Source organism: Grus americana, chromosome 20 (genome assembly GCF_028858705.1).
Source record: "Grus americana isolate bGruAme1 chromosome 20, bGruAme1.mat, whole genome shotgun sequence".
NCBI lineage: Eukaryota > Metazoa > Chordata > Aves > Gruiformes > Gruidae > Grus > Grus americana.
In genome coordinates this window covers 12,029,033-12,051,169 of record NC_072871.1, presented here as the reverse complement: position 1 = coordinate 12,051,169, position 22,137 = coordinate 12,029,033, and the positions used below count along the sequence as shown (strand labels likewise).

The window sequence follows — 22,137 nt, the reverse complement described above, 5'->3', positions numbered from 1 at the left end:
GCTTCTGATAGCGTCCCCAGCTTTGCAAACCACAGTCTTTGACATCTTCAGCTATTAATTTGTCTAATCACTGCGTCGTCTCTAGACTACACGACCAATGCCAGACAGAAGGCCAACAGCAGATTTGCAGTACTGAGCTCCTGGCAGTTAAGTTCTGGATTATACCAGCATGTTCTCAGTCAGGTTGTTTTTCACAGAAGAAAAAAAGGTATTAGCTCCACGCAGAAGAGTGAGCTGCTAACAAAGCACCCCACACAAAAGGGGGCAGGACCCCCAATGTGCTCTGTGCTCTGCAGGTCCTAGAAGATGCTTCGGTACCAAACTGGTTTCTGCAGGTTCGATCTCAGCCCGGCTTGGACCCAAAGAGGTCAGCTTGCAGGGAATTTAACACAGAGTAGTGCAAAACAATACATTTTATTTGTTCACAGTTAAACACAAGCAACTGCCTTGACATTTTAGAACATTCTAATAAGGACAGCAAAACCTTCTTTTGGTTTAAGTTCTCTTTAGCTTACGATTGTACCATTTCCCCGTATTTCATATTTATGGCATTTAATGTGGATTGTTTAACATGCTTACAAAGAGCGAGGCAGGGAACAGATTAACTTGACAAAGACAGCAATTTTAGATTTAACTAAAAGCAGTCAGTTAAAAAAATCTGTTTCCACTTCACTGATGGGACCCCTTCAAACAAACTGCAAGTTAACTACATACAGCAGATCCATGATTTTTAGACTTACAAAAAAATTGCAAAATTTGTTCCTCCATAATCTTTGTGGTCCATAAACAAACCTAAAGTGGTTTCCATTACTATCCCGGTGCTAAAATCCTTTTTAAAAGAAGAAAAAAAGCCACCTTATCAATGAGCTTGCATTACCGCCAGGGCATTTTTGTAACCGACAACAAAAACCGCCTCTCCTCAGAACAAGTGAAGTCAGCATATAAGCAAGATTCCTCTTCGGGCTCGGCAAAGCAGAAGGATGGGTGGATGAACTCCTCCAACACAACGGCATCCAACGCCTGAGCCAGCCCTTCCAGGGCAATGTGCAAACCGTTCACTCCTGGGGCTGGGACCTGGTGGGGCAGGAAACCTCCACATCTTACCGAAACATACGCTACCACATTTGCTACCACTAAGTCTTAGAAAGCCTATAGACATGTCGACAAAACCAGTCTGTCACTTACAACCACCTCTCTATTTTCTATTCCATGCAGATTCAAGCTTTGACAAAACCACTGAAGTTCACCTTTACTTTCAGCGTTAGGACTGACCAACCGAAAGGACACGGAGAATAATTTAGACAGGCAGAAATGTATTTAGACCCTAGGTGTTATGGAAGAAGCGGAAACGGGAGGAAAAGCACTGTCAGGCGCAGGTTAGCATACTGCCAGCCGCTGTGACAGTCCTGTTCCTGTTGGGGTTAGGAAGGGATTTGAACTACAAGTGCAAGTGTACCTGGACTTGATGTACGTGTGAGACTATTCTTACACAGCAGCTGTCACCCGCAGAATGTTGAAGAAAAAGAGGCCACGTGTGATGCAGGGTAACTGTGAAGCCCGATACGTCAAAGTACGCCTGGACCTAGACATACCTAACATTTAAAACAAGCACAGTGCCTTCCTAACAGCGGGTTCTGCTCTGTCACGAAGGAGATTGAGTCTGACCACTGGCAAACCCTGATCCCACAATCCTCCTTCACAGAAGGCTCATCATTGACTAAAACATGATTAACGCGGAAAGGCTTCACAACAGAATTCTGATTCTCAGTTTGAGCAGGCTTCCTCCTCAGCCTTGTCTAAGGAAATGGGATGCGGGTGAGGGGAGATACCTAGAGCTGAACTGACACTGCTGAGCTGAAAAATGTGCTGCAGTCTGAGCAGAACAGCACTCAAAAGGAAACCCTACTCTAAATCAAGCCTGAAAACGTACTCCCAGGAAGAACGAAGCCAATTTCTTGGACTCAAAACACAGCGGCCTTGCTCAGACTGGGAACAAAGACCAGAACTATGAAGGAGGGTCAGGCAGCACAAGTATTTCCCTGATCAGAGAAACAAATCTTCTTAAGCTTGCAATTCTACATATGTATTCTGCATGCTCTCCCTACTTGAGTAAAACTTCCTTGTCCTTCTCCCACCCCAACTGCTTTCCCATACGAACCAGTCTGAGGTCAGTACCAGTCTGTCAGGCAAACACTTAAAATCCCAAGAAGATCAGAGGCTAGTGTTTTAACAAGTCTTCAGCATATACTGTCTCTTCTGCATTACAAGCTCCAGTTCCTTATTAAATGTCTGTTCAAATGTAACTTTCCAGGAAATGTTAAGGACAATATAAACAATGAGCATGAATTAGGGTAAATGAATCGTTTTGCAGAGGTACACTGTTCTTTAAACATTTAGGTATTCAATCAGAGTCCAACTTAATGAAGACTGGGCTCTGAGGGATGTGGGACAGTGGAGAGGCAAAGAGAGACCTTTAGATGAATGCACTAGAAATTCTAGTGCTGCTTCTTTCCAGGATGAAAGCAACCGAAGTCACCCAGACAGGCAGCACAATTAACTGCTCTAAAGTGGAAGCTTGCAAGGAAATACAAAGCATTCATAGTAGACTCACAAATGTTAATTTGGCCTCATATTGCACTCAAGTTCATAAACGCAGCCACTCACTGAGGACAGGGAGAAAGGGAAAAAATACTTGCAAATGCTAACAGCTGTCCCTTCAAATTAGTACACGCTGCTAAGGACTGAATTGGAGAAAGAAGCAAGAGTTAGGCCGGGCTAATTGAAATCAATTCCAGACCCAAAAATCCACTTTGCGTTCATTCAGCAGCCGCCTTCCGTTTCTGGACATCAATCCTATTCCGCTGCATGAGCTAGCTGCTCAGACCAAAGAAACATAAAAGCTTTTAGTTAAACTTGCATTCACACCTCCTGTTCTATGCCAAGAATATGAAAATAACACTGATTGACTATCTTCCTTTTTAACTGTGGTCATGATGAGTTTCATTGTAGTCCATGATATGAAGCTGTCCAACACTGCTTTCCTGGATCTTAGGCGAGAGGCTAAGGTTATCGGGGCTTGGAGGGGCCTTTGTCTCCATGCTTGGATCTTTACAGAGTTCAGTCTTTAGAGCATCAGAAAGCCTGTTGATGGTTACACCCTCCTCATCACACTGGCTCTCACTCTTGTTGCGAAATAATTCTCGTGCCTTCATTCCGAGGAAGCTCTTGGAGCTGGGGAGTGAACCTACAGTCAGTGGGACAGTAGTCGAGGGCTCCAGCAACACAGACGTCTCCCAGCGACTGCTGAATCTCTGGTTCTGGGGTTTTTCTGGGGTGGAGAGCTCACTGCTGCTGCCACCCTTACTGCTACTACTACCTCGAGTGCTGGGAGGTTTGGTCTCTCCGTTTCTACCAATTGTTTCTTCACTGTATCCCGCCACAGTATCTTCATTGCCACAATCCAGCCTGTTTTGGGAACAGAGGGGATACGGTGTCAAAGAAATGGCAGCAACTGTTTACAATGGACAGGGAAATGCTGGGGAAGGCAGGTTACTTTGATTCCTTTCCATTTCTGCTACTGCAGATGTACTTCAACAGTTTTCCTTTCAGTTTTGTAACAAAGCAGAAGTAACAGAGGGTAAACCAGAAAAGTGCCAGCGCTCAGCTTTGCAACATCCAGTGCTTTAAAACAAAAGCTGACAATAATCCCAAAGCAGAATTGAACCGGATCCTGACCTCTTAAGGTAAAGGAAGAGATGTGAACATCTTCCTAGGATTGTGCATCTTTCTTTTACCTAACCCGACCAAGTGATTGCCACAAATCTGCTGGCAGTGCAAGAAGTTATCCTGGTGCTGTAGCAGAATTTGGTGTAGAGAATAAAGGCATGATCTGAGGCAAGTACAGCACTGCCCGGACTCTTTAGGTAGACATATGTGAAACAACTACTTAACAATAGTGTAACAATTTGTGGATTAAAGAGACAAACTAGAGGTTTCTCTCGAACTTAGAGTAACAGTTCAGCTATCTGAAAAGCACTTCACCAGCATTTCCAGTCTTGTCAACAACTCTCAGTAACCTGGGAAGGGTCCTGAAATAAAGTCAGTCTGTAAAAGGCGGGGAGCAACAGAAATAGTTTGAGATGATGCATCCAAGTGCTAGGAATTCCACAAGGACATCGACTTCCAACGAGCTGGTCATGAGTCCAGCATATTTTACAGCATCACCCTTACCTTTCTTCTGCTGCTTCAGCTGCTTCTGTTTTCTCGTCTTCAAGTTTTTTCAGTAGGCTGCTCTTCTCTAGCCGTCCAAACAGATCCAAGATCTCCAGCTCAAATGCCTGTGTGATTCTCTTCTGGGCCTTGTACCTACTTTCTACTGCTTGCAGCTGACCTCTGAAGAGGAAAAGAAACCAAAATACATCGGGTCCAGTGTGTCCAGACTCTGCCTCAACTACGACAGTGCACATGGCAATACATAGCTAAAATTCTACACAGGAAACCCCTACCTTGCTTGGATTTTGACATCTTCCAGGTATTTCTTTTGCTCCAGGAAGAGGTGGTCCTTTTTAGCAAGCTGAGATTCCAGTTCAGCTATCCGTTTCTGGGAAGCATCAAGCCTTTGGCTTTGCTGTTGAACACACAATTTTGCTTTCTCCAGTTCTTTCCGAAAAGCAGCGTGCAACATTTCAACCTCCTCAAAGGAAAGAACACAATGTTAAAGTATAATTTGATCGTGTGTTATTTTTATTAATATTTAGATGTGTTTCTGATACTATAAATAGGCACGTTTTTAAGCAAGATGGAATAAAAGAAGCATTTCTAAAAACAGATATAGAAAACTGGATACTCTGAGGATATACACTATTAAGTTACTGTAAAAATAACTATACATCACTGGAATTTATTAGCACATTAGCGTTCCTTACGAAAAACTCTTTTCAGCAAAACAAACTTGCCAGTTCTGCACTGGATTAGAATAGACAAACTCCACTTTAAAACAATTTTTGCAACATGACCTTCATTAAATACCAGTAAAAGACTTTTTTTTTTTGCTTATTATTCACCTTCTTTAATTACTTGCTCTCACGCAGAAACAGTTATATTGTTGTGCAATTTACTTGCTTCTAATTAAAAAAAGGTTTCTTTGAAGTCAGGAAGTAAAACCATATGAACCACAGAAGTTTTAGTAAAGTTAATACTAACTCTTAATAGGAAAATGACTGAGAAGAGCAGGACTGCATGTTTTAAAACAGCACCGCACAAAAATCTGTAAAATCCTGGTTAAGATATTTCTATAAATTCTAGCGCTACTACCCTACATTATACACTTTCACAAATGTAAGAGCCCAATGTCACTTTACCAGCAATAGTCTGCTGCCAACTACATTAAGAGCACAGCAAGTCTTGGCCTTTGGCAAGAAAAAATTGCTAAGAATTTACATTAGGTGGCTAAAACTGACTTCAGGTGTAACATAACATCCCCTTCTTAACTTTCAGGCACAGGGCACTGAAGACATTCCATAAACCTACAGCACACAAAAATATCTGAACGGAAGATTAAATATGAAATCCAAGCCCTGAAAACCAATTTCAAACCAAAGTGACGTTATGAGGCATTTCCTTCATTCTGAACACAAGGCTGAGAACAGCTTGATGATGACCTCAAGTGAAGTCTTCCCCAAAAGGCCTCCTCTGCAACCCTGTCATCATACCTTTGTAGTGTCTGTGTGCTTGTGCTGCAGCTGCTCCAGGTACAACTCATTCACCTCTCCAAGAACCAGAAGCTGCCTGTTCAAGAACTCCATCTGCTGTTGCACTGATTCACTGTTGGAAAGCTTTAAAGAGAAATTAACAGAATTAAACACTGGAATGAACAGTTCAGCAGGAGTCACAGCTGACAGGCACTCTGTTCACAGGATATTTTTATAAAGAAGGGACACAAAGACAAGAATCCAACGCATCATAGGTAATAAGTACTAAATAAATTAGTTTTCATAAAGCTGGTGACAATCTGTACAGAACTTCACCATACAGGCATTGCTTCCCTTAAGATAACCATGTTTCCACTCAACTTCTGATATAAACAAGATCTCTAAGATGTCAAGATTTAGAAGAGCTTTAACACAAGCTCATATTGCTCAGTCTGCAAACTCCTACTGTGGAAAAAGCAGCCAAAATGAGAAGTTCCAGAAGCCTTTGAACCGAGTTCAAAGTTTCCTCACCAAAACACATTTCTCTGTGTTGTTTTTGTGCAATTAATATCAGATTCTAAGGAACTAAGCACACGCTTCTTTCAGAACAAGAAAGAAAAAGCACTTGATAAAAATTATCAGAAAAAAAAAACCACACAGAAAGACACAAAAGGATGCTGGGAACATTGACTTTTCTTACCTTTTGAGAAACCTGGCTAAGAAGCAATTCAGTGTGACACACCTTGTTGTTAGCTTTCTTTAATTCTAACCTCAGATCTGCAATCATATTCCGGCAGTCTTCCAGCTTGGTCTGTCCAAACAAAAAAAAACCAAAAAAAACCCCCAAAACTCACTCAGGGTTCTGAAATTTTAATAAGGACTAGCAATGGCACATGGCTGGGGGGCTGTAATCCCCAGCACTGCAAATGAAGTTACACTGAGTAACTGTGAAAGTCCCCAGACCAGCTAAGAAACTGCATTTTCCTATTTCCAAAGTGAAGACAGGACAAAATAGAACTATAAAAGGATGATGACGAAGTCAGGCATTTCCAATTATGCACTGTCTTATTCTGAGTTAGGACAATATCTCTATCAGAGATATGTAACTTTCTCTCAGATATTCCATGCCATGTTATTAGGAAGGTTATTTTTAAAGCCAGTAAGTAGATAACAATTTCGTTCAGTGTCGTGCTTCATACCTGCAATTCCTGGCTCTGGTTGTAGAATTCCTCCCGGTCATGTTGCAGCTGTCTGATCTGGCTGTGAAGCTGAGCCACTATATTTTCATGTTCCTCCTGAAACTGGTGATACCTCGCCTGTTCTTTCTGCAGACTCAGTTTCAATGCCTGGATTTCTTTTTCCTGTAGTTTCAGCTGATCTTTCTGTTAAGAATCCCATACAAAACATCAGAAAAGACACCTGCTTTATCAGTTAGAACATCTGTCCTAAGTCGCTAGGTAAGTAAAGCCATCAAGGTTTGGTTTGGTTTTTTTGGCTGAAAAAGAGATTAAATGGTGATAGAGTGGACAGGCTGAAAACTCAAAGTCCCATCCAAAGGCACAATGAGCAATAGCAGATCCTTCCACTGCAGCTCAGGCTTTTGACAGGCACTTAGGTTTCACAGCTGAAGCAACAGTTCATCTTCCAAAACCTATGTGGAAGTCTTTTTTTGACTCTTCTACTGAATTATCAAAAGGTGAAACTGTTGACAGAATTAGCTATAACGTGGAGACAGAGAATGAAGCATGCCTACATCTGTCATGAGACATCCTTCAATGAACTTATAACTTCAAATTTTATCATAGTAAATACCTCCAGAAAAGAACACTGGAGTTTTCACAGTTTTTGCTATTACTTCTCAATTGAGGAGTGAAAGGACAATGCTTCTTCAAACAATGCAATAAGGTGTCTAGCTAGGCACTGAGTAACTGCTCCACTAACTGTGAAGCCTTTAACATTATCCAAAGGTAAGTGCTGGCAGGGGTCAAGCATGCAGGCATCCACTGATTCAGTTGCCTACCGTCAAATAGAAACGACTGGTTTTAATAATCACAACGTACGTAACTCATCCACAATTCATTCCACCAACACTGTCTTTAATAAGGTGAGAAGTGAGGCTTCTTTTTTAATTCAGTAGTACTGAAAGGTACTGGCCAAACTAATTAATACTTGTTCTAGCATCAGTGTGTTTAAATCACTGCCAGAGCTGTATCCCCGCTCACCATGGCAGCATTATGTTCCTCCAGAGCTGTTGCTTTAATCACTTTTCGCAAGAGTCGACGGTTCCGAAGGGCATGTTGCTGTCTTTTGAAGCGTTCATACAATAACTGGTTGTGCAGCAAAAGCAATTGGTTACGCAGGGTGTGAATCTCATCCGAAGGGGGAGAACCTGGATTGAAGTTTGAAGACAGAAGAGGTTACTGAACTGTTCCACATACGGGAAATATTTTCTAAAATAAGCAAATTAGATTTCTTTGAAATTCCAACTTAAAAAATCTGTCTGCTCCATTTGATCTCCAACACAAACTTAAAATTTTAAACATTTTTCCCAGAGCAACACGTATATGCTTCAAATGGATTGCTCCTTCTATTAAAAAAAATAAATCCAAGCTCACCATCACCACAGAAGCTTAAGAACACAAGATATGACACACATGTGAAGCAAGAAAAACAATGATCAGTTTTAGATTCAAATAGTATTGAAAAGGTGGAAGGATCTGTTAGATGATCAGCATCACTCTGAAGGGTACCAGTTCTTAAATGGTCAAAAGCAGAAACGTCTAGAATTGTGGGGAAGGTAGCTTGCACTTTTCAAAGATGAAAAAAAAGCAACTCATCTCACTGGAACACAGATGTCTTATCTGCTAAGCAGATAAACCATGACTTAACGGAGGGCACTATTTTTCTGCAGCATTAGTTAAAAAAAACATGCAGGTCATTGTTTAAGCAGGTCTAATAATAGAGGAACAGATTGCCAGATTGCCAAAACACACGAGAAACTTCCTCACCTCCAAAGTGAGTCCAGTCAGCAGATTTGCTTGGCAGAGACAATCTGAAAAATGAAAATGCAGCATTAGCCAGTAAGTTTAAATATAAAAACCTCTGCAAGTCACTTTAATATGGAATGCCCACCTCAAAAGAGCTTACAGCCTAATAAAAGTACAATGATGGTCAGTCAGTATGAAAAGAATAAAGAGGAACTGTGCAAGCAGCAGGTTGCAAGGGCAGAGAACGGAGGGCACCGTTTCTTAGAAGACAGAGAAAAACAGCATAAGGACAAAGCAGAATACAGGGTAGTAAGATGAAAAGAAGGAATACAGCAGATACACCTAAATGTTAAGTCTGGTTCTCCAGTTCTTGGCTTCATGTACATTAGAAAGAAGAAAGTGTCAATCTCCCCTTGGCCTCTACTTTGTAGCGTGGGACTTAAAGTAAACAAATCTAACAGTGGTACCAAAACCACATTTAACAGCACAGCCAACAGCTCTGCTTCTTCATCCCAAGCTTACTGAAGGAAGTAAGAGTACAATGGTCACAGCCCCTTTTTTCTATCAAAACAAATACATTACCACTGCAAATATAAAAATCCTCCACCCAGAGCCCCTAGCTCAGTTAACAGTAATGTTTCACAGAACATGGTTTCATTGTAGATTTCCAGACACAGCTGTTTTTCAGGCACAGTTATTAAAATAAAGCCAGCACAAAAACAAATAACAAGAAAGTTTGCAAAGTAAGATTTTCAGTCACCTACTTGTTCAGCTCCTTAGTGTGTGCATCCGCTCCTTGCTGTATCAGTCTGTCCAGTACTTCCACAGGAGAAGTAGAGGACACGCAGTCGTCATCCTGGGTTCCCTTGGCTTTCTTTAGCAGCTCTTCAGTCTTCTTGCCAACAAAGAGGTAGGCAGTCTTTGGTAATGCAACCTCAAAAAGGTGCTCATACAGGGGAGGCTGCCCACTCCCAAACACCACTCTTCTTTGTGCTGGTACTTTGCAAGGGCTGGGAGTGAAAATATTTGTCTCCCCTGAGGTTCCTTCCCTGTTACCAGCAGGGCTTTCTCCAGAGCCTCCACAGGGCTTGTCTATGGGAGTAAATGTTTGTTTGGGTGTTTCCCGCGCACTCTCAGGCCCAGGCTTGTCCAGAGAAGTTGTTAAAGGCTCTGAGGTCTGACTGTGTCCCTGAACGCTAGAGACTACTGAATGGGTCTTCTTTTGAGAGCCTGACAGACTTTCATTTGTGCGGTAAAATGGAGAGTCAAATCCTCCTCTAGGCACCATGTGTTCAGCGTCAGTTGTGATCTCGGAGATCTCTTTAGATATTGCATCTGAGGAGGATGGGAGGGGGAAGCATAATTAGGTATCTTGTATTTCAACATTACAAACACTTCCTTAGCTAAGATGTATGTAAGGATGACAGAAATTACCTTCCTCTCTGTCCTTTTCAGCACTATCTTCAAAAGACAAACGACCTAAAAACTCTGGAAGATCACTTAAGGTTACTGAACTTTTACTACTGGGTGTATCTGAAGAAAAGGAAAAAAAAGAAAAATTAGTTGTACAGAAGCGTTTTTCTCCAGCTTTATCGCAGTACAAACCAGAAACCTTTTACTGCTAAAAGGGCCTTGGAATAAGCTCGTCCCTCTTTCAGATGCTTCCTCAAAGGAGGAAGCTATCTGACTCCTGTTCCATTCCATGTGGAAACCAGTTCAGAGATCAGTCACGGGTCAGTCCTGTACCCAAAATGCAATTTTGTAAACTTAACATTTGCTATCGCACAAGTGCGGGTGACCACCTCTATGAATGAGGATGTGCTGTTTGCAACTGAACTCATTAAATACATTTTAAGAGCTGGCTTCAGTGGAGAGTGACTACTATACTTCCACGTTAGCATTAAACTCCCCTTTAGCTTTTGATCTGGCTATACAGGGACACAGTACTCACCTGAAAAAAAAAGGAAGTTTAGCCAACTGATGTAATACAAACTTACAATATGTGACTACTGATCAAAAATCTGCAACAGCTGCCAGGGAGATACACACTACAGCATGCAGAATAGAAACCTCACAGGTTAGGAACCCAGTGAAAAACCTAACCTGTTTTTTAACTTGTAATTCAGAAAGTTCACATTCCAGTGTTGCTATACAACGTCACCAAGGAAAACCAGCTTTGAATTTCACTATCATCTCCACTTTGAGGATGGTAAAGATTCACAGGACGGAAGTCTCAAATATAGTGCCAAAATCCCTTTCTACAGCTGTCACAGATGTAGATGACAGAGAATGGAAAATGGAATCTAGATTTACCTATTAGAAGCTGAGTTCCTCAACCATCCACTGTTGATTTCAATATTCCACAGGACTTTAAAAAGGTTCAAGTACAGGAATATAATTGTAGATAAAAACCAAAGTTTTTCCAAGAGCCTTTAAAAGGGAGCATCATATCTATCCTTATGTGCAGCCTTACAGTTTGGTCCAGACATGTGACTTAAAACTTGTTCAAGTAAGACTTCATATACAACTTGTTGCTTCTAATAAAAAAAAAAATCACCCTCAAAGAATCAGCTTTAAAAAAACCCGTAAATATCCTTTTTCAGCCTTCAGTATAGATCTGTATATTTAAACATGTATAAGAATGCATGAGGGCCAGTTAAAAAAAAAATCTGCTAGCTATTTCTGAAGGTGAATAGTTAAAATGAAATCAAAAGCATCACAAGAAGGTTTTAAGTTGAATCACAGTTAAGGCAGGATCCTGGAACTACAAAGAACTCGGGGAAAAGAAAAAAAGGAAGCGAAAAATCTGTGGAAGTGTTCAGCAAGTGGAGCATGTGTCAATAAGAACAGGATTTGTTTACAACAGGTTGCTGTAATGGGGAGAGGAAAACAGAGTTTACCCAATGATTTATCGCTGTTTATGACATTTTGCTGTCGGTACAGTAAAGGCCTCCCAGGATCTGGTTTGTCCTCCTGAAAAAACAAAAACAAAACAAAACCCAAAATGGATTCTTTGCATTGGACATCTGTTGGAAACAAATCTCTTGGACTGTTTCATAGAAAGGAAATTCCTGCAAGGAGATGGCTTAAATAGCAAGCCAATATAAGAAGTCTTAAAACTATGCAACTGGAAGTGGCAATAGTTGTCTAAACTTAGAAGAAAATGAGTTTTTTTGCAGTGAAATGCAACATTTTTTGTAAATCAGTTACTCTGATTTTTCTTTCTGAGTTATGGTCAAGTCAATGAAAAAAAAGATTTGTTTGGCAAAATAATTTTGTTATACCTTTTTAGGAGGCGTGGCAGCAGCTGAAGGGAGCGAAACATGTACAAAGTCATCTGAAGTGCAGGGTGGAGGAGGAGATGTGGCTGGCGTTCCCAAGGGTGTTCCTTTCCCCCCTGCTGAAAAGGAGGCGCAAAAGTTTTCTCAGCAGGCTCCCATTTCCTCCTTTCAGCTGAATATTGTATGTGAAGAATTGGATGTTTAAACACTATCTCAACCATTAACTTGATAAATGGTTGAAAGTGGATTAAGAAGATAGAAGTGCTCAGCTTCCAAAAGGCCTGCATCAGGCTTTGGCACTTAAGTCACTGTAACTTATTTCCTATCTCAGTGTTGGCATTAGTACTGCTCTAGATGACCAGGTACTCTGTTCACAGTAGTGACTTAAGCCTATCGACAGCATGGTGTGGCATTCCCATTTAAGAAGCTGACAGCAAAATTTACAGCCAGAATTTCTGTTATAATAAACCTTGAAGGCCTAATTCCAAAATTCAGTACGTACCGGATGTGCCAAAAGCTTTGCTGTAAGGTTGTGATGCAGACTGGGATGACTCCGATGGGACAATTCCAGGGGAGGTTGGTGGAGTGGTCATACCACAAACTACAGAAGGACTCCAGATGGTAACCTATGTGAAAGCAATACACAATAAATAGAAATCAGTGAAGCTCAAAGGAACATGTGAAGCACCTGTACCCAGGTTCTGACACAGGAAATCAGATGGGGATTAAATCTGAAATGTACACTAAGTTCTGAAGAATTCACAGTATTTCTCAAACATGAATTTTTAAGGTTCTCACAAGAAACCGCAAAATGCAAAGCATTAAAAGCACGCTGCGCTTTATCTTCTGCTTTACCTGCTGTGGCTCAGTTGTCGGCCGTATTGACTGTGGGCTCAGAATCTGAGGTAGCTGCCCTGGCATGTATGATAGTGTTAGCTGAGGAGCGGAATATGGGGTAGAAGTCCCTGAAAGTTAAAAAAAAGTAAAAAATTAAAAGTATCCTACACATCAAATACAAATCAATGATTCTTCCAGCTAGTAGTTAAAGGCTTTTAGCCAAAACATTTCAAATCCATTCAACATATGCAGTCATAGCTAGCAAACAAGACTTTTCTTCCAGCCCAAGAAAATACCTATTGAATATATTAAATACTACAGCTTTTTTTTCTGTTGGTTCATTGTTTTGCAGCAGGGAGGACAGGGGAGGAAGAGGCAGTGGAAAGGCAACTTTGCAAACATGCTGTACGTCTGCATGACCACAGCAGATATATGTATAATTTTTTTTTTTTTAAATGACAGTTTATTTTCCAATGCCTAAGAATCAGGCTAAGTGGGATAAATTAGGAAGATGTCTTTTTGCTATAGGACCAGTTTTCCTCCAGGAAATGGGTATTCATTAGCCATCAGGCAGGTCTTACCATAGCTGCTCTGTCTGTCAATGTGATGTTTTAAGCTTGTGCAGAGTTTCCGAGACACAGAGTAATAGCCATCTTCATACGAGGCTTCTGCAGGGTCCAGGGAGATTTTGGCACATTCTATCACAACATCATGAGTTTCTAGTCTTTTCCACCTGCAGACAGTTTTTGGATCCAAGAGAGTAAGTTAGTCAATTACTGTTAAAACAAGAGTTCCTGGAGATATGAGGAACTGGCTTGTAGGATGGCTCATTTGTTCCAGACAGCTTTGCAAGCTCCCAGCCAAAACTGGAACAAGACACCATACAGAAATTGCAACCAGATGACTTGTGAGAGGGGGTCTCAGAGAGGAGACAAACAGCTTTGACATAGAGATCCGTAAAGGTCTGCCATGGAGCACTCTGGAAAGAAGGAACAGCGTACGAAGACTTGGTTGATCCTGAGCTTCAGCAGCTGTAGAAATGAGCTCAACTAGACTCGGAGGTTGGTAGTCAAAATTTAGACATGCCAGCAGTGAGGGAATCTTACATTATTTAAGCAAACACCATCTGCAATGCCAGTTTCAGGTCTGTGTTTTTCCTCTCAAGTTTTGGGAATGTTTTATTATTATTACTACCTCCTTCATTCTGGAAACTTTTTCTCACTATATTAAGCAGTCAGATTAGATCTGCCCAATATTTCAGAGAATGGAAGTTCACTGTAAAGAAGAGAAAGCACAGAAGCCTGTCTATTAAAGGCTGAGTTGCTTTTGAATGCAAGATACCAAAATCAGAAGGCTTCAACTGGTAGTTTTGTGCCAACTGTACTCCTTTTAGTGGTGCCACCCTCCCCCCTGTCTGGGAGAAGCCTGCAAAACTGAGCACTGTGATATTCAATAGGTTCCCATTTAGTAGTGTTTTCCTAGTGGCTCTGAAAAGCAGGGCAAGAGCACTACTGTGCAGCAACAAGAGTCAATTTCTCCTCTTCAGTGGCTGGGCCTGTGGAGACAAGAGAAAAGCAGCAAGTGGTGCTGCTGCAGGCAAATGAGCCTATTTCTAAAGAAAACTAAATACAGCTGATAATGTTAAGACATACCTGTTAAAAGAATTGATCTGTTAACTGAACCAATATCTAGGTACCAAAACAAGACACACTGAAGCCATTTTAAGCACTTAAATCCCACCAAGTACTTCAAACAAACCAAAAAAATATGACCCAAACCTTAAGCCAATGAAGCAGGTCAGTGGTAGTTTGTCTTTATTCATTATAAGCAAATTCTTTTAGAACTTTATGAGGATGTTTGAGTCATAAAATTAAGATGTAGTCAACCCTTAAGTAGAAGACAGATTCTATCCCAGACAAAAAATGAATTTAGAACCCCAACATTGTTGTTAATGGCCTTTCACAACAGTTTTTGCTTATTCATCCAGCTGTAACCTTGGATGAAGAAAGCCTCCATGTTTACCTGGTGTACCTATGAATACAGGTGGCAAAACACCACTGGCACACACTGTTGCTGAGAGAAAAGGTTTTGCTGTAAGCCTTCTGAAATAATCCAGCTAGAAGCTGCTCATTTATAGCCTTTCCTAATAGCAGAGTGAACATATATACCTTCGTGGGTCCAGTTCATGGTCCTTAGATCCAGTCACTAATTCTGGATGAATTCGCACATGTTCCATCATTGGCTGGATGAGTAAGAGCAAGAAGAAGTACGTATTATCGGTACAGCATCTTTTGATTGCACTAAACTACACAAAGCTGATGAGCAACCTACTGGTCCCAATAGTTCAGAACGTTATATTTAACAGATAAAGCTAGCACACACGATCACGGCTTCAAGAGATGACCTTGCTCCGAACTGAGATTTCAGTCCTCCAAGAGCCTGTTTTTATTCTGTTTTGTTGAGCAGCCCTCAGTTAAATCAATGTAGCGTATTAAATAGGCAAATACCTGCCTTTATACAGCTATCAATTCCTTGTCTCAGATAACAGAGACAAGCAGCATTTTACCTTGACTACCTCTTCAAAGGTCTCCAAGTTTTCCTTCATACTGTAGTGAGAACGCAGAAAGGAGACAAAATTGCAAGGATACATTCCATAAAGACGATGAAAGAGAGCATAGACACTGGCATGAAGATGGACAAGATAAATCTCTGCCACGTGACCTGGAAAAAGTAGTTAGAATCTTTTTCATTACATTGGAGAAAAGAACAAAACTTCTAAGAATGCAAGCAAAGTACTTTTAAATTTGAAATGTTACTGGAACAAATCTTCTGAGATATGAATGGTCCCTAGCAAAACTGTGAAGTCTTCTGAGAGAACAGGCAATGCTTACTCATCAGCTCACAGCAAAACCAAAAATTAAGATACGGACCATTAATTCCAATCAGTATCCTGTCATTCTCAAAGCACAGGATTTTTTATTCAAGTTAAAACCTGAACCCCCCCCAAGATAGCAAACCAGAGTTTTCAAGACTGACTGATTAAAAAAGAAAACTAAGGTTTGTTTCACTTCAAAGGTAAAAACTAAAACCTTGTATCCACAAAAAGCAACCACGACAGACTTGAGTCTTACTAGCCATCTTAGAAGTTCCAATCCTACTTGCAATGCAAAATAGCCCTCTAAGTAGCATCTCTATGGGCTTAACACAGCATTTGTTCATATAGCCATGAGACACACACATAGGTAACGCTAGTGTTAGATATCAGACACCTTACAACAAATTCAGCAAAACCAATTCATCAGAATCAATGCTATAACTGAGAAGACTAGTTTTACCAACACCTTCCTGACTATTGATGGTTGCACATTAAGGAAAACCTCTTATATGTTGCTTCTTCCCCCTCCCCATCCATACCTGGGAATCTCAAATTCCCAAATGTCTGCCTCAAATGTCAACATTTTCCCTTCTCTATCCATTAAGATCAATCTCTGCTTTTCACTGTCATCAGGGTAGCATTTCAGTCCAGTGAAAATTCGTGTAGTAGCGACACCACATGGAAGAATCTAAGATACTTCTAAATTTTGAGGAAAGCAGCATTCCCTGATGCTAACTATCAAAGAACAGAATAGTTTGTGGGCTTTTAAATTTGCTGCATTTAAATAATCTCAGACCATTAAGGGTCTCACAAAAAAAAAATGTGCTCACCAACTGCATGAGTCACAAGGATACAACTAAACCATAACTGCATGCAAGAAAGTTGAAATCTCACCTGAATTCTGCAAGCACCAGGCTGAGAGACGCCCGAAGATACCAAAGAAATCATGAAGGTACTGTTTGCCAGACTGAGGAATCATTGGCAACATGGTTATTAGCACTAGGACACCTGTGGTGAGTACTACTACATCTGTGTCAGTCTGCAAGAAGGGACAAAACCTGCATTAGTCAGTTAAAAGAGTTGAACTTAATTTTTTCCAAGGATGACATGAACATGGAATCCTCATCATGGACAAAGTTCTCTATTTTGAAACAGTCCCTCTGAAACTTACCATAACTTAATAAACCAAGATTATTGTCTCTTTCATCCAGAACAACTCTAAGGAAAAAGATTTGGGATTCTTGCTCCTATTCTGCTGCTGCTTTTCTGTATAAAGACTTGACTTAATTAAAAAGGGAACATCACCACAGTTCCACAGTTAGGTAGGAAAAAAATCACTGGTATGTGAAGCATCTTACACACCGCCTGCCTTCTTTCCCAGAGCTAAGCACACACAACATTCAGAGCCTACGAAACTGCAAATCTGATCAGGGTGTTCAAGGACGTTGGCCAATTACCAACGCAAGGGTCAAAAGCTTTTTTCTATTAAACCTGTTTGATGACTCTGGCTGCTAAGTATTTCATAAAGCAGTAATTCAAACAATAACTGTAACCCCACGGCTTACACCAAAAGGGGCGTGGCGGTAAAAATCTTTAGCTAGATGAAACAGTAATAGAGAACCAGACTTTAGGACAGGACACAGAAAATGTTCCAAATTCTTTCCTGGTGCGGTCCCTACTTGCTTCCCCAGCTTAATGTGCACTTCCCTTGGTAGTTCTTCTGTTCTGTCAGGACAGAAGTGTAAACAGCACAGGTAAGCCTGTGGCCAGGTGCCACTGAACTGGTCTTGGTATCTCCCAAGAGCCACTCAGGTTGATTGGACATATTCAGTGCTATGGATTTTTCTTCCTCTGTGTAATCTACGGCCTCTATTCTCCCTTGGTCCAGATATAGCCTTTCACAGCACATTTCATGTCCATCCGTATGCCTCTGTACACATCCCTAGCACTTCCACAGCTCTGTTCTACTCCCACCAGCTTTCTGACACACTTCACTCCCCTCACAATCAGAGAAGACTCACACTGAAAAGGATAACAGAACTCGTCAGGCACGTCAGGAGTTCCAGTAACAGCACTTGTAGCCGCTTCTTTGGCAGTTACAAATTCATTGTGTTTTTGTTTTGAAGAGCACTGGCACTTGACTACATCATGCATTTTAATTCTAGGTCTCAAAACACTTCCCATTCTTTATCCCCTGTTACAATACTGCACAGTATTATAACTGATAAATTTGCAGATGGGAAAAAAACCAAACCACAAAGCATAGGGAAACAGCTACGTCCTTGTAATCCAGCACGTCTGTAGCTAAGAAGGGAAAGTCTGCTAATTCCAAGGTAATTCCACCATGGAATAGTCTATTGCATGGCCCATCTACACTGCAAGTAGAGTATATTACCTTACATGCACAAATTTCAGAATGCACTAATGGGAAGTTATATTTCTCTTTAAGTTCACATTCAAGACATTTGTCAACTTCACTGATGGCCCTCTGACTTTAACTTACTTTTCTAAAAGTTTTAGTAAACTTCCCTAACTCAAAGTTATACAGTGACAGAGGCTTTTAGAAACAAGACCGTCAGTAATAACAGGATCAGCACAGAGTAGTACATGTAATTCCACTGCTGTCAGTATTTAATCAACATTTTATCTCTTCTCACAGCTTAACTGAATAAATGACATCAAAACAGAAAACAAATGCCTTGCATTACAAGTACGTATGTTTACATCCAGCGTACAAGCATTTTGTGGACACCACTGACAGTTCTTACCTTGAGACATTTAAGTAATGAAAGTAGGAGAGGTGCTTGAGAAAGCTTATGTTTCCAAGATGGTTGTCGTCTTATCACATGTCCCAGCAGAGAGAGAGTGGGTAAACGGGTAGCAGCTTTGCTCATGTATTCATTAATTTTGTCCAGTAGGTGCTGATAGAGGATTTTGCAGAGGGTGGTAGAAAAAGGAAAGGTATTTATATTTAACTGGTATATATTCTTTTTCACCAATCTGTATTCAGCAGTTTGCCATTGCCAATTATGGAAACTATGGGCATTTTACAAATATACAGGAGGGCAAATAAAACCCAGCAATAAATTTAAGTCTGCTGGTAGCAAAATGCAAACTATTCAGTCCAGAAGCAGTCACTGCACTTCAAAATGTTTATCATAAATAAACAATAAAAACATTCTGGTCAGCAGAAGTAAAACAATTTGTAGTGCCATTCTCAATCTATTTAAAAATCCTTACTTGCTCTCAAAATACCCAATTTGTTTTAGACTAACACATCTAGCACTGAACAAGCAGCAGCAGCATTGCAAAGAGACAACATTAGTCCTCAGAAACCTTTCATTTATAGAGATTCTTTGCTGAACTAGGTCAGTTTAAGCAACTCAAGAAATGGAGACCTTTGAAGTTTTTTTTAAACTTAACTACTCTTACTACAGAGATACTACACCTCTACAACAAGGTAATTCTATACCAGAATGGAAAAACAGAGTTCTAACAGGTGCTATTTAAAGGCTGCCCCAATACCAGGCTAAAATCTGCCATACTTAACAAGATCTTTTTACCTTGTCATGCGGCTCTTGCAGTGTGGACAGTATATGCAGTGCCTGCTGAGAATTGGTTTCCAAGTAATAGTCCACCAGGTTGTTCACAAGCATAGGTCCACGGTCTACCAGTTTGTTTAAAACAAGAAAAAACCAAACTATTCTTAATACACTAAAAATGAAGCATTTGTGCAAGGTCCCTGTAACAACTTTTTAATAACTATTACACAATTTATAACATAAATCAATATTTAGTGTTTACCAGACCTCTAGGAAAATGAGACCTCTTAACTACATTTCCTAGTTCCTAACCATTCAAGCAATTGCATTCGGCTCAGGGGAAGTAACTAGTTTTTTTTAATAACTAACAATTACCGTCTAACCTTAAAAACCTAGAGGTAGCTGAACTGCAAGAGTATTTTACCCAGTATAGGTAAAGTGTTCAGGAATAACTTTACATTCTCTCCCTTCAGCAGACAGAGGAGAGGGACAAGGACACTGACAGTGCTCTCTCACTCTGAAAAGGCTCTATCAACATAAGGGATGCCTTAATAGCAGCAATCATTTTTTTCAGGAAAGGCTGGGTCTGTTGTTTTGTTGGGGTTTTTTGTTGTTTATTTTTTGAATGAACAAAATCCCACTAGTTCCCATAATGTGGATGACACCTAATTCTTTCTAGATACACTTGACAAAGAAAGTTCCATCAGCTCACAACTTGAGGTTATACTCCAGGAAAAGCTACTCATTTTATAATAGCATTTTAACAATTACATAACAGACCTTTCAAGAGGCATGCCATTAAGCAGAATGGACTGAAAAGAAGCCTCAATCCTTAAAGCAATTTCAAACCCAAATATCAAGAGTTTCTTTCAAGTTGCATTTGCAAAGACTGTGTTTGATAGAAAAAAATCACATTATTCTGCATTATTCTTATTGGTGTAAAAGCAAAACCCTTCCTCGAATTTTGTAAAAGGATACATACCACAAATGAGATTATCTTTGAACGCAGCTGTTATATCTTCCAGGACACCCAGAATTGGAGAATCCAGCATTGAGAGGAGCTCACCAACATTGCCTTGCTGTGCCATGATGCACGTACTGACATGAATGTGGAGGTTAAAATTTCAGGAAGTTCCTCATTGGTGCCTCTCTACCAGACTGGGAGAGAAGAGAGAGCAGATGAAGGAACTTTTCTTTTTCCCTTTCCATCTTAAATCTCTCATCACTTCCCTATTTCTTTTTTGCAGTATTGCCCATTTAACACTGAAAGGATTGCTAGAGTTTACACACCTGCAATAAAAGCTGTAAGAGAAAAGTTTCCAAAGAAGCCAATGAGTGACAAGCAAGGTTTTCTTCACCTTTTTAAAAAAAGACATTAATTTGTTTTGTGGAAGACCTCAGCTAGCATATACAGACTGACAGACCATTCTGTTACCGTATTTTTTCAATTTGCTCTCCAGGTCAGTTACCTTAGACTAAAGTTTTGAATAAAATGCAAATAGCTTCCTGGAATCACTCCATTCTCACTTTCTTACAGAAATTCCTCCTCAACCAATCTTTCAAGTCCTTCACATAGTGATCTACACTCTGGAGAAAATATGCATCTCAAGATCCTTCTCCACTCCTGTGGCTAGATTAGAAATTCACTGCCCTCGGCCTTGCATTATTGCATACTAATAGATTTGTGCTTTAATACTTGCAATGTGGCCAAGTTGCAGCTGTGAGGAAACTCAGGTTTACTACAATTGCTATTTCTCGGCCACCCTAGTAGCGCATACTAAATCACAAGCGTAGCAGCACCACATACCTTGTTTTCACATGTATAATTTGCAATATATTAAAAACTTTGCAGTGCAAAACCCACACAGGTTATTAAATGCAACAGTGTGCAGATAACATGGCTGGTCAGCTTCACAGTATTAAGCAGGAGTAAATCTAAGCCATTTCGGGCTTTTAAGATTATTTCCTCCCATGTACCAGCAAGGGAGGGATTCAGGTATCACATCCATCTATCAATCACAAAATGAATCAAGTTTTTCCTTCATCCATAAGAATCCTATGCTGAACCTTTCCCAGTGGCAGAAAGAATCTGGCTTGACATCACACCTAATTTTATTAGCAAGGGTTTCTTCTTTCCTTCTACTTCCAGCTAGCATACCTTTTTCACTTCCTCCATGGAAGGCAAGACTGACATGTACCAAGTTTACACACAAAATTTTTTTTTACTGCAATTCTGTATACAGCACCTTTTCTGTGGACGAGCTGAGCTTCTGTCTGCAGTGCTGTCAGCCACACACTTTTCATGATCACTAATAAAGAAAAAGCACAAAGTTGTTAATAAAAGGCACAATTTATTTCTCCCTTATCAAACCTCGTATATTCAGAAGAACATTAAGGTCTTTACTAAGCACAGCAGAGCTATGTACCTCCTGTGAGAGGGAAGTCAGCCCTCAGTTTGAAAAACACCAAAAGGTGTTGCACAGTTGTCTTTTCCAGAATTGTCCACAGGTTAAGCTGTGCAATTGCCTCCAACTAGATGGCTTTCAAAAGATCGTAGTTTTATACTGTGAACCTTCAAAGGTGCTCAAGTTTTATTTATGGTAAGTAAAGTCTTACACACAAAGAAGTCTTCTTTTATCCTACCAAATTCTGAACCTAGACTAATTACCGTAATTGTTTAGGTCTCTAGATTCTAGTCAAAATGTTGACAGACATTAGACAAGGACCATATATCAGTGCTCTATTTGAAATGATAATGCTATAATTACTTATATACATTATTACTTTCTTGAAAACAATGTTACTGGACAGCAGGGGTTAACCTGTCTACTAGTAAACTTTGTCATTTGCAACATACCACTCTAGTTGCAGAACTGCCCAAGGTCACTTTTATTAGGGCTGCAAGACATCAGCTTACTTAATCTG

The 22,137-nt window shown here is 40.3% G+C and overlaps 1 protein-coding gene across 8 annotated transcripts in view; it reads right to left on the bottom strand.

Moving 5' to 3' along the window:
• Positions 1 to 395: 395 nt before the first annotated feature.
• Positions 396 to 22,137, bottom strand: part of TSC1 (TSC complex subunit 1) — a 28,523-nt gene continuing 6,781 nt past the window's right edge. For 4 of the 8 annotated variants that reach the window (XM_054849214.1, XM_054849212.1, XM_054849210.1 and 1 more), the window contains 22 exons: positions 21,459 to 21,521; positions 20,195 to 20,370; positions 19,234 to 19,337; positions 18,439 to 18,591; positions 16,565 to 16,709; positions 15,362 to 15,516; positions 14,964 to 15,037; positions 13,377 to 13,528; positions 12,814 to 12,923; positions 12,461 to 12,584; positions 11,962 to 12,077; positions 11,578 to 11,650; positions 10,112 to 10,210; positions 9,442 to 10,012; positions 8,699 to 8,742; positions 7,913 to 8,079; positions 6,890 to 7,072; positions 6,391 to 6,501; positions 5,712 to 5,834; positions 4,506 to 4,693; positions 4,231 to 4,392; positions 396 to 3,465 (listed from right to left, as the gene is read on the bottom strand). In XM_054849214.1, the coding sequence (XP_054705189.1) occupies positions 2,979 to 3,465; positions 4,231 to 4,392; positions 4,506 to 4,693; positions 5,712 to 5,834; positions 6,391 to 6,501; positions 6,890 to 7,072; positions 7,913 to 8,079; positions 8,699 to 8,742; positions 9,442 to 10,012; positions 10,112 to 10,210; positions 11,578 to 11,650; positions 11,962 to 12,077; positions 12,461 to 12,584; positions 12,814 to 12,923; positions 13,377 to 13,528; positions 14,964 to 15,037; positions 15,362 to 15,516; positions 16,565 to 16,709; positions 18,439 to 18,591; positions 19,234 to 19,337; positions 20,195 to 20,300 (3,447 nt within the window). In that variant the 5' untranslated portion in view covers positions 20,301 to 20,370; positions 21,459 to 21,521 and the 3' untranslated portion in view covers positions 396 to 2,978. Of the gene's footprint in view, positions 3,466 to 4,230; positions 4,393 to 4,505; positions 4,694 to 5,711; positions 5,835 to 6,390; positions 6,502 to 6,889; positions 7,073 to 7,912; positions 8,080 to 8,698; positions 8,743 to 9,441; positions 10,013 to 10,111; positions 10,211 to 11,577; positions 11,651 to 11,961; positions 12,078 to 12,460; positions 12,585 to 12,813; positions 12,924 to 13,376; positions 14,351 to 14,963; positions 15,038 to 15,361; positions 15,517 to 16,564; positions 16,710 to 18,438; positions 18,592 to 19,233; positions 19,338 to 20,194; positions 20,371 to 21,458; positions 21,522 to 22,137 lie in introns of those variants that run through there. The other 4 variants (XM_054849216.1, XM_054849215.1, XM_054849211.1 and 1 more) reach the window with 4 other exon arrangements.